Source organism: Anguilla rostrata, chromosome 5 (assembly GCF_018555375.3).
Source record: "Anguilla rostrata isolate EN2019 chromosome 5, ASM1855537v3, whole genome shotgun sequence".
Lineage (NCBI taxonomy): Eukaryota > Metazoa > Chordata > Actinopteri > Anguilliformes > Anguillidae > Anguilla > Anguilla rostrata.
In genome coordinates this window covers 48,329,057-48,341,136 of record NC_057937.1, presented here as the reverse complement: position 1 = coordinate 48,341,136, position 12,080 = coordinate 48,329,057, and the positions used below count along the sequence as shown (strand labels likewise).

The window sequence follows — 12,080 nt, the reverse complement described above, 5'->3', positions numbered from 1 at the left end:
TACTTTGGGTTGGTGTTGCAAACTTGAGGGTGGCTTCAGTGCGGTAATGCGGGCAGTCTGGAGTGGCCTTTGTCAGACAGTGAGGCTATCAAGCGGCCAGCTTCGCTGAAAGGCTGAAAAGGTCTCTGAGATTACGCAGTAGAGGAGGGGAGGTAAAAATGGACTCCAGACTCCCCCGTGTGTTTTGTTGTGATTAAATGGGGCCTACCGTATGGGGAGAAGATGACAATACTTTAATACTGCTGTCATAAATAAGTTTCCTGCTTCACAAATATACAATGCAGAAAGATCATGGTATTGTAGCATGTGGGACACGCACCCATGCACACACGTACACACGATAATAATAAATCATAATGCACTCCTACGTGCTAAATCTTCAGTGTATTGTAAATTCTGTGCTGTGATTTTCTGTGGAGGAGAGGCCAAAGGTCATGTTTATTTTGATAAGATTTCAGTGCACAGCTGACTTTGGTGAACAATAAACCCTCATGGGTTTGTGTAGCACACAGGTGTATGGATCCTTAGCTACAATCTTTGTGTCTTCATACCGGGAGGCCTGCTTGGATTGCTTCTGTGTCTAGGGGAGAAGTTTGTATGCAGAACATGTGTGGTAAAACCTGGCATACTGAGGGAGTGAGAGCAGTTCATGTGGATTATATTTTCAGTATTTTCCTCCAACTCTGTCCTCTCTCCATATTTCTTTTCTAAATTTGTCTTTTTATAACTCTGACATTGTCTCCATTGTCACCTCTTTATTTTTTACATTCTATTATCTAATCTCCATTACTACCACTGTCTGCTGTCTGTCTGTCTATATACCCTGTCTGTGTACTTATACCTATATCTGTCAACTTCCCCCCCCCCCTCCAGTCTATCTCAAGCTCTATCCTTTGTAACTGGCTGTAACCCTAACTCCATTCTTGTTGCAGGGTGAGTGTCTCCTTACAGTGCAGCTGTGCGATGAAGACCGCTTTGAGGATGAGGAGGATGTAGAGTTCTACCTGCTGTTCTCCGGCACCACACAGAGGCACCTCACCAGCACCCTGAGGATCAGCCATGTCACCCTGCAAGCCATCTGCCCTGGTAAGCCCCTCCCCTGGCCCCGCCCATGACCCCGCCCCCAGGCCTGCCCCCTGGCCCGCCCCCACCCCTCATTCCCCAGCCCCACGCTCAACCAGGGGAGATAGCAGATTCTCCGCCTGCCTGCAGCATTAGTAGTGGCTCCATGCTGCACACCTGTTAATTTGGGCCTGGTCAGCACCCCAGTATTTATTCCTGAAGCAGATCAGCTGTTTGAGATGAGCAGGGTGTTTAAGAAGCGCCAAGGTGCACGGAGCTGAAAAAAGACAGGCGGAACACACTAGCGCTCCCAACTGGTCATGTTCTTACATTACATAAGTGTTATTGACAGGCCGAAAAGCAGAAGTGATAAGGCCTAAGAGAGGTAAACATGGATTTACCCTCTGCATACAGTACAGCCAGACTGAGGGAGCCAGGGACTTGTCTGAGTTTGACATTATCCCAAAACAAACATCGTCCTTCGCTAAAACCACGACCTGTGTATCCCGGTGCCTTTAGAAAATTAAATGTATGAAAATCAAGGGTGATATTTTGTATCTGTTCCCATTTGTGGCCTGTAGATGGAGTGTGAGTCTCCTTGTTGACCTGTTTGACATTAGATGTCTACATAAGGTACCTCTCCTGAATATGACCTGCTGGCATTACTACACCTGGGAGAGGCCAGGCCTGAACGGTAAATGTTTAACGCACAGCCTAACGCGGAGGGGGCGTTTTTGCTAAGTAAGCCCTGTGTGTTTGCTCAGCCACGGGAGAAAAGGGATTGTGCTCCACTGAGTCTGCGTGCTATCAGCGTCCCGGAGGGTGCAACAGTCCTCCTGGTCACCTTGTGATAACGGCACCGGCTCCGGCACAGTCAGTTTGAGCCCTCAGGAGAACCCTGCTCCTGCTTCCTTTTCAATGCAAGGATTTCTGAGAAGGCTCTTATCTCAATCATGCTAGAAAATTTTAAAGGAAAGTGTGCGGTTAGACGTGTCACATAGGCTATTTATAACTCGGCCTTGTTGAGGACCGTCGACTTTGTGTGACCTTTCACAAACACTGCTTTCCGTTCAAGCACATTTTATTTTAAGATGTTATCATACCGTACATAAAAAGTTTAAGATGAAATACTGATATTTTTTCCAGAGAACATCCTTACTTGGATTTATGTTATGTTTATGTTATTAGGACTCCATCTTTTCTCTGTGTCTCCTTGATTGGTTTTGCTTGCCGTTAGTTTTCAGTAATCATATACCCAGTCCTGACGAGCTTTAGCAATGGTCATTGTTTAGGCTGCGCATCTTCAATCAGAGGAGGAGATGCCTTATCACTGAGTTCTTTAGAGTTTAATTCATCACTGCCTCACATGATCTTATATCTGCTTTTAGTCAAACTGTAAAATCAAATAAAGCTTCCCGGAATCTAAAGTTAATCACAAATAATTGATCCAAGTACCATGTTAATCATGAATTATTTTTGTTTGGAAATATCTTTAAAGGGGGATTGAGTGCCATAAATAATATAATGGCCATTGTCCATCATTCTTCATTTCTGTAGTGCTCAAGGCTTCATGTGTGTTTATGTTGTTGCCTCAAGATAAAGGGATAAAAAGGCGGAACTCACCTTGAAGGAATTGTTATGTAATGAAAGGATCAGGTGGATTGATCACCGTGGTCTATTGCCTGAAAATGTAGTGGTTCTATTTGTTTGGGTCAGTTGTGCATCCAGAACTTGTATTTTCCTTTGGGGAGTGAAAGGGTTGAGTAGGAGTGAGAGAATGAGGCACATATGCATACCTGCGTAAAGCTTACCTCAGTCCTTTTCAGACAGTATCACCTATTGACACTAGGGGCAGTGCCAAGACTTTCCAGGACACTGTTGGTGGGGTGGAGTTGAAGTTAGCAGCTGGTGCGCAAGAGTCTTTCCCGTCATTCCTCTCGCTAACTCTACCTTTTCGGCTGCATCTAAGATCCTGCCGCCCTCAGGCTGTAGAGCAGACTTTCAGTTCTTCCTGGTCTCCTCGTGGCTTTCATCAGAGCCAACATGGCAGTTTCAGTTTGGCGAATTTGACTTTCCGTTGTGTTGAGCCAGAAGAGAAACAGCCACTCTACAAAATATGTTTTTTTTTCTTTTCCCTGCAAACCATACTTTTGGCTCAGTGCCAGACAGTTAAGCTGGAAAAATGCCTTTGAGGTAGTTTAAAAATCTGCATTGAGCTGAGATGCACGCCGCTGTAGATTATGCGTGCTAACGCTACACACATCACTATTGGGATCTTTGGCCCAGCTCTGTAATCATTCATCAGAGAGAACACTTAAAGGCTTTTCACCAGTGCATTAACAGCAGCGAATGAGTGTGGCGAAAGGGTTCTGGGAGGCACTGTTATCCATTTCAAGGACACCTCTGTCTCTTTTGTTGAGTCGCTCTGCTAAGGAGGTCCCGGCTTTTGTTTTATTGAAGCTTTGGGTTGCTAAGACGCCTCTGTCAACAGTTATTAAGCATCGCCCATTTTTACGCAGGGGGCTATTAACGGAGAGATACATTTCAAACAACTGTCTGAAGCCCTGTTGAAAAATCTTGTGTGTGGCAAATCCATTTGGAGTACAATTGTTCGCGTTACGGATGGATCGGTTCTACAAGAGCTGTGAAACAGAGCGCACATGCTACAGCACACAGGGACACATGCATACACACACACACACGCCACATGTACACAAACAGTACACACACACATACACAGACACGTCACATGCACACAAACAGTACACACACGCACGTATGTCACATGCACACACAGACATACACAAGCACACTCGCATGCATGCACACACCCGTACACACAGGCATGCACACAAAAACACTCATACACAGGCTTGAATAACTGAATTGAAAAATGCACATTTAAAATAAAACTTGTTGACAAATTTTGATTGACTCCAAGCCTATTTAACTGAATTGAAACCTGAATTTTGAAATCGGACAAAGTTAGCTGAAGGCACAAGGACATATTTTACGATGGCTTCTCTTCGAATGTGTCTGTCATGTCAGCATTTTTATTTTTTGCAACTGGCTTTTGAGCAGCAGAGTCAGTGACGGTCCCTATCTAAACCTGTGGAAGGAGGTGGGTGAACGCTTTTTTGGGCTTTTCAGTGTTCAGCCGGAAAGAGCCCCCCTAGCCTCCAGGGACCACAGCTGACGGTCCTGGCTTGGGGGGGGGGGCTCCTCATTCGGGTTAACCGCCCTGTGAAAATAGCCCCGGCCGTCACTTTTACAGGGGCTGCATTTCGTAACCGCGAGCCTGAGGACGGAGGCTAGCCACCCAGAGCTCGGCGTGTAGCAGATAATGGCTCGTGTGGCGTGGACAGTGCATCGCTCAGGCAGCGGTGCCCCGCAACGACGTCACTTTTTCCACATTTTCATCGTTGCTGCGGTGGAAAGCGGAGAAGACGTTGCATAACCTTTTAAAAGCAAATAAATAAATAAATGCAGAGCCCTTTATTACGTATCCGTATAGCGCAAAGAATTAGGTTCTGGGGTGATGTAAACAATGGATAGATTACGGTATTAACTGGACTGATTTTATTTATGCTGTTTTAAATGATGAGGTGTTGTGTACCCAACCCTTTTTTATATGTAGCCTTTATATAGTTGAGGACACTGAAGACATTCTTGCAGTGTATTTAGACGTTGCTTAAGTGGTGGTAAGCTTGTAAGTCTGACTGTGTATTTACATGCTGTCCCGTCAGTCTTGTACCACGGGTAATGGGAGATCTCGTAAATATATGTGCCTCATGTGGCCAGTGCTATTGAGTCCAGACATTCCTGAGGGAGAGAACCACATTCTATATTCAGCAACAAGGCAGCACATTTCAGAAATGCCTCTTGGGTTTGATAAAGATAATCCCTTTTGTGCACCACCTGCAAGGCCTTCCTCTCTGTATACAGTTAGTCTGTGCTATAACAGTTGGGTAAATTACTGTCACCAATGTGAAGTACTCTGTTCTCTTTAGTTTATCTAGCTTACTATCTCACAAGTCCAAGAAACAATGGCTGCAGTACCAGGTCATGTGACATGGTAAATGCTGACGTGACACTCCAGTGTTTTTTTTTTGGTGTTGTCCCGCTCACGGATAAAGAATGTTTAATGTTTGGGAGGCGTGTATCTTAGCGACTGCAGAAGCACAGTAAATCTTGGTCTGTAACGGAGCGGGGCAGCTGACCCAGCTCAGTGGTTTTGGGAGCCTTGTCAGGTTTCTCCGGTCTGTGGCGATTCTCACAGTCCTGTTGCCCGGCCGTCAGCTGGAGAGCTGTGAAGGACTGAGAAAGGCTCTCTGTTTATCTGTAACACCGGGCCCTGTACCCAGAGCCTCCGTGCTGAAAATATCAATGATTACCACTCCGTCCTTGATAGCTGTAAGATCTGTTTGCTCTCTTACGGGGCGTGCGAGGCACCTGGAGTGAAATCAATCAGTAGAAATGGCTGTTTGTTGTGTCTGTGGGGTCAGAGGGGGTCACGGCAAGCTGAGCCCACCCACAGTGCATTTCACCTGTCACTGCTACTGCACGCTGGACCCTTGTTTTTACTGGCTTGTCTTAGACAAAGGAGTGGCTTTATAATCTGAACCAATATGGCAGCTTGTATTTCAACCAGTGGAGTCTTCTCTACATTGCTATTCTGTAAGATTCCCATCAGTAGCAGGGGTTTCTGGTGCTAGTTCAGAGGTTATGAATATTCATGAAGAGGCGTACCCAAAGAAAAACATCCACTGGTGTTATTACCATCAGTCATAACCCTTTGTAAATATTCATTAGATACAGTAAGTAGAACGTTAAATGGCATGAATACAGAGCTGACCTTATGGCTAGCTGATATAATCTGTGGTTGGTGTGCTTTGCATGCGTTTTTATCTCGGAGAAATCCCTTTAGGTATCGCTGACTGGCAGTTCAGATGAGTCGGCAGAAATTTGCCTACAGTGGTAGCAGTAATCCGCTGTGCACGGCGGACACTGTATTGTTGGGATTGAAGGTTATGCAGACTGTGAGTAATATTAGCTGCCTGCGGTCTGGGGAGCGGTTTCTAACCCCACGTCCCTGTTTGTGTCTCTCCCCCCCACCCCCCCTCTCCGCCAGCCCACGACTGCTGCGAGTCGGTGCGGGTCACCCTGTGCCTGGCCAAGCCGGGACGTCCCGTGGACGCGGTGGCGGAGGAGGGGCTCCAGTTCGTGCAGGACCTGGCCTTCGACATGGCCCAGTTCCTGGTGAGCACGGCCGGGCAGGACGACGGCCTGGAGGGCGCCATGCTGCTGGACGAGTGTCAGATCCCCGTGCGGGAGTGCGAGCGCCTGGATGAGAGCCTGGCGCTGGCGCTGCGCCACCTCACCCTGCCCCAGGGCTGGAGCGTGCTGGGCACCAACCTGGGCAAGGACACAGGTGAGTGGGTCCCCACCGCCTTAGCAACATTAGCATGACATGCATGCCAGAAAAAAGGCATGCATGTACTGTACATTGAAATGGGTTGAGTGCAGCATTGCTACAGAAAAGGATCATTAACCCTCTTATGTGCAGCTGTACTGTTGTCATAGTGAACTTATTCAACTGACCTGATGTCAATTGATATATCTAGCCTTTAATGAAGTGTTACAGATATCCGTTTCAATGCCTCAAACCTTCTGCGTTCCCAATAATGTGTTCCACCAATCAGAGCCCTAAATTCTTCATGGTAACAAGGTATGCATATGTATGAGAGGGACAACTCTGTGAATTTACGTGCACTAAAAATAGGTTGTGCAGCTTGTTTTGACAGCTTGCAGTTCGACAGCTTGCAGTGATTACTGTGTGCTTTGAGGCTGTATGATATAAACTGTGCTGCTATCATAATGACATTTTTGTTCAACGCTGGCATGTTTATTGGCAGCCATTTATCACTGACTGTAGAACATGCCTATGTCACATTTCACGGTAACATTAATATCTGATCTGGTTATGCCTACGCGAGGTGCTTTTGACTGGGGGGAACACATTTCCTTCTTTCTCTGAAATGTATTTGGCAAAAGCCCCGTTCTTCTGCAAGTCTTTGGAGTTTTCCCACCAGGTGGTTCGCTAATGATACTGTAACTCCGCCCACCGACCACAGTGGGCTTTGACCACTCCTGGCTCAAGGAAAGGTTTTTTTTTTTTTTTTTCTCTCCAGTAAACTACAAATCAGAAATCACAGTGGGCTTCAGTTTCTTTTCTTTCTTTTTTTTTGAGCCTGACATCTGCAACTCATTTCAATCTTGGAGGAGCAATTTGGTTAATTGGCAAAAAAAAGAAATCCCTTTCCTAAAAAAAGCAGAAGGTTGCAGAGTATTAGTGAGAGGATTAGAGTGATTGGTCGCCACCAGCAGAGGAGGGCGGGGCTCCGGCAGGAAGCTCGTGGAGCTTCAGATCCCTAGAAAAGCGACCCAGACCCACAGCTATTGTTCTTGGCTCCAGTTTACACTGTTTTTTTTCCCCTCTGTCTCAGTTTTTCCTCAGTATTTTTTTTTCTTCTTCTATTAGGTCGCCATTACAAATGTGGAACGCAATGTCAGATATCCTAAAACAAACATTCCCACCCAATTAAAAACTTTCTCTCTGGCAACAAGTGTTTATAAGGCATATTATGTAGGACTTGGGACTTTTTTTTTCAATTTTGAGTCAAATATTTTTTTTGTTTAAAGGGGCTGCTCAGAACTGACTGATACCGGATTTCAAGTCTGAGTATGTAGCCTTAAACCTAGAAACAAAATGTGCTCTCTGTTTCTCCTATTTTTGGACAAAGAGCAAGAAATCCTTGGAACATATAAATGACGTATTTGAGTCTTATAAATATCTTTGCTGTTATTCACTCCATATTGAGTCTTTTCATAGGCTTTATGATGTTGTATCATGAGTCTACTCCCATGGATACAGTTGGAGTGTCAATTTACATAAGATCAACTAGGAGGAGAAACCAAATTTTCTGCCCTGAAAAATGGAATGATTGAAATATGATTTTTAGACACACTTAACATAAGGGACTGTGTCTGGAATGTAGTATTTTTCAAACACCATTTCTCACCAATCAGGAGTAATGTATTCTGTAGGGAATGTCCTACAATGATGCCCGTTTGAAATGCTGCAGCTGGCACCATGCCTGCCGGTCCCATGTAAAGATGCCAGCTTGCCTTTCACATGCCTTTTTCCATAACCTAGGGCTGACCCTATAAATGTTCCAGCCTTTGGAAGGTCGTTTCCCCCTGGGGCCACCCCTAGATCATTGTAGACATTTCCTGGGTTGACAGATAAACCTTGCTGATGGACGGTGGAAGAATGGACGTGCCTCATATTCTGTGTTTTATCACTGAAACGCTGAAGTGACGTAAAGATGTGTACTGCAATTCTGCAGCTCATGTCCTGAGGCACGTTTACATCTTTCTTATATTGTAATATTAGATTTATGAATTTTGTATTAAAAATTACCCAGCTATGTTTTGGCTCAATGCTTCCCTGCCTTGCCAACAGACTTGGCCAGGCTAGGGTGCACCTTGGGTAGGTGGGATTGGGCCTGGCAGACTTCCTTGGATGGAGGGGTGGTTTGAAGCAGTGGAGCTGTGAACAGACAGAACTGAACCTCCACTCTGAGAGGAACTGTTCATCTGGCTGCAGCTGTATAATCAGTGTATGTCCTGGCAGAGTTCAGCCGGAACCCAACACATGCCACGGAAAATAAACGGAGAAAATCGCCAACAAAGTCTCACAGTAGACATGTGGGCCTCCCCTGAGCTCTTGTTCCAACAGGAACTCTTAATGTTTTTGAGAATGGTGATGGAAAATGTAAAAAGCATACAAAAAAAGTTTGGTTGTTGCATTTTTTTAAAATCTGGAATATGTTAGATCGGCTAAACAGCATTACTAAATATGGAACAATCACTGTCTCTTGGCAACAGTGGTAAATAATCAAATTGTTTTAGAATTGTAATCTGCATACTTATTTTGTCATGTGGATGTGGCACGTTTGGTTGGTGCATAAGGGGTTAAAAAGCTTTCTCAGGAATGATAATTACAATCAGTTAAAGCTAGCTAAAGGGCCTTATTCAAGCGGTATCCGATAAACACTCACAGATAACGACCACAGTACAACTAAACTAGGCCTTTGGGAATGCTTCTTGGGCAGTGTTAAATTCTTTTGTGCTTTAGTGTACTGCACTAGTGATGATGAGTGCTCACTGCCTTTTCCTGTACTAAAGTCTGAATGATGTGTTTAGAAGTAGTACTGGCACCATTTTAAGTTTGTGTGATTAGTTTCCTCTATTGAAACTAGTTCTATTGTAACCAATCGTTGGTTATGTTTTAAGTTTTGCTATAGGACGGTAGTGTATTTGCCTTAAATCATCCCCTCCAATTGGAGCCCCGCCTACATAAACTGATGATTTGTCAGAAGTAGTAACTTACATTTTTTTTTTTTTTTGGCAAAGCACATCCTGGAATTTGGGATGATTTAGCACACGTCAGAGGATTCGGCTCATTGTATCATAAGTTCATGAGCCTGAGAAATGAGACTGGTGGTGAGACGACTGAGTTTCAAACAGTGGGTTGGCACATTGTCTAGTGGTTAGAATACTGGATTCTGGACCTCATGGTTATGGATGTGATCCCATCTCAGTTGTAGCCTTAAGCAAAGCACTTCACCTCAATTGCATCAGTAAAAACCCCCTGGTATGAATCGGGTGCATATTTGTTCCATATTTGTCTATGTAATCTTTAGGTATTTGTTAAGCAACATAGTGAAGAGGAATATTAATGGATTTGAATTCATTTGGAAGAATAAATATCTTGTCGTGCAAAGCGGATTTCGGTGCAGGTTGCTGCAGCGTGCAGGTTTGATGTAGCGGGCTGGGGTTGCCTAACAGGTGTGGAAAATGTGTGTGCGGTGTTCTGTGCTCGGTGGGAGCGAGCATTCGCAGACCCTGCCGTAGATCTTCACACCCGGGTGTCCGGTGGATTGGAAAACCGGGACTGTCCGTGATGTGTTCCGCAGATGTGCAGGTGGAGTTTAACCTTGTTTTGCACGGGCCGTCCGGACGCGGGCCGGCGGTCTCGCGGAGGCGTTGCTATACCGCCGTCGTAAAGCGCACGACGCGATTGGATCCTCGGACGCAAAGGCCCTGTCTGAGCGTATCGCTGAGCTGAGGTGACCCGCCCACCCACCCCCCCCATCCTGCTCGGGCTCTACTAGTTCTACATGCGAATGAGTAATCCGTGCTATCGCCACTGAAGCTACGTTACTGCTGCTGTGGCAGGAAGATAAAGCGTTAACTCTGGGGGCCCCCTGCTCGGGGAAGATAAGTGGACGCAAACACCAGGGTACGAGGTGAGAAAGGCAGCCCCGGTCTCGTCTGCTCCTGGAGCTCTGTGTTCTTTCCATGGCTGCAAGAGATTTCAGCCGAAAGGGGAAGTTGCTTTATACGATGCAATACATCTACAGCTATAATGAGAGCTAAGCCATCGATGAAAAGCAGGATATTATAGTGGCACTGTTGCCATCTGCTATAACGACGTTTAAGGAAGAAATGAAGCAGAAGTGAAAGGGGGAGACCACTTCAGGGGTGGGTTATTTAATGGTATGGCGTATTCCGACGCTTCCCCCAGGCCTGCGTTTACAGTAAGCGCTATCAGCAATAAGCATTTATTATCCAACTGTGTAAAGCCGAGATTGGGAGCGAGACTAAATCTTTTAGATGTCCTGCTGGCTCGGGAAAGTAAATTCTTCCCCGACCTGCCTGAGAGAAGGACCAGCTGCGTAATGCCTTCTCGAGCCCTGGCATTTCCTGCAGCTGGCCACGGGCACCTGGGCCAGCGCTGAAACCGGAGAGGCCCAGCAGGCTTTGCCAAGCGCTGCCCCCAGGTCAGCTGGCACCAAACTGTCTAGCCCAAAGCGGCTTTCGACTCAAACTAAATGTATTACATTTGAATCAAAACTAGTTTGTGCCGTATGCCTCTCTATATCTAAACTGGCAAAAGCATTTGATTTTTGCATGTTGCTGTTTTCAGTATCAGATGTGATCGTACTGCTACCGAAAAAATCTTTAGTAAGTAATCTTTACAATACATGTCTTATGATGGGTTATCATTATAATGCATTAGAGCATACATTTATAATTAAGTTAATTCAGCCGTAAGATGCTTGTGCAGTCCAGCTTAAACGATTTCAGAACAACTCTAGTTACAGTATTGAAAGCTAGTTTGAATCTTACACTGCAGAAGGAGAAACAGGAAAGCCAGGATGTGAACATGATGCATGGCCATGTGATCCAGAGGCTTTTCAGTGGTCTGGCATGTTCCAGCATAATTCCTCAGATTCTGGCTGACTAAAAGAAAATGGAGGCCCATACTCAAAATGTCTTAATACACTCGAATGCCTTTTGGTACTGTTTTATGAAGGTATGGAACACCAAATAATATTTTGTCAGGTTCACATCAAGGTTAGTTCAGTCTGTTGTTGAGTAAGTGAATATATCATTTTAAATGTCAATGTTATTTTCATATTGAGGGAGTTATAGCGTATACTAACCGTGTGCCAAACTCTCTCTTTCTTAAGCTCTCAGTTTCATGTCTTTTTTTTTAATGGCCGTATGCTTCCTGAAACTGGAGTAAACCTTTCCTTCTGTTTCACAGCTGGGCCTCTTTAAGTGGCTGCGATTAAATCTCTAAAATTAAAAATAGATTACCGGAGTCAAGCCGAGCTGCGCGCCCCTTCAGGAAGCGCTGCGTTTTGTTTGTGCCTGAGCGTTTAGCGGCCGCTTGCGCTAATCCCTCTGCGAGTATCTGCCTCTGGATCGCCACTTGCTTCTTCCTGGGCGCAAAATTGATTATTGCCCTCCCAATAGCCCATTCAGACCCGAGCGCTTCCTTCTCAGGCTTTCATTAACGGGCTGAGAACTCTCCCGTTGCAGCTGATCCTCTGAGGACGGTGTTCAGGGCCAGCGCGCCTCCTTAAGCCCCAAAAATATACCCG

The 12,080-nt window shown here is 45.5% G+C and overlaps 1 protein-coding gene across 1 annotated transcript in view; it reads left to right on the top strand.

Annotated features, from left to right (window-relative positions):
- LOC135256155 (A-kinase anchor protein 13-like) overlaps positions 1-12,080 on the top strand; it is a 101,776-nt gene that overhangs the window by 30,455 nt on the left and 59,241 nt on the right. Inside the window, exons 3-4 of the mRNA XM_064337999.1 lie at positions 933-1,086; positions 6,194-6,493. Of these exons, the coding sequence (XP_064194069.1) occupies positions 933-1,086; positions 6,194-6,493 (454 nt within the window). The remainder of the gene's footprint in view (positions 1-932; positions 1,087-6,193; positions 6,494-12,080) is intronic.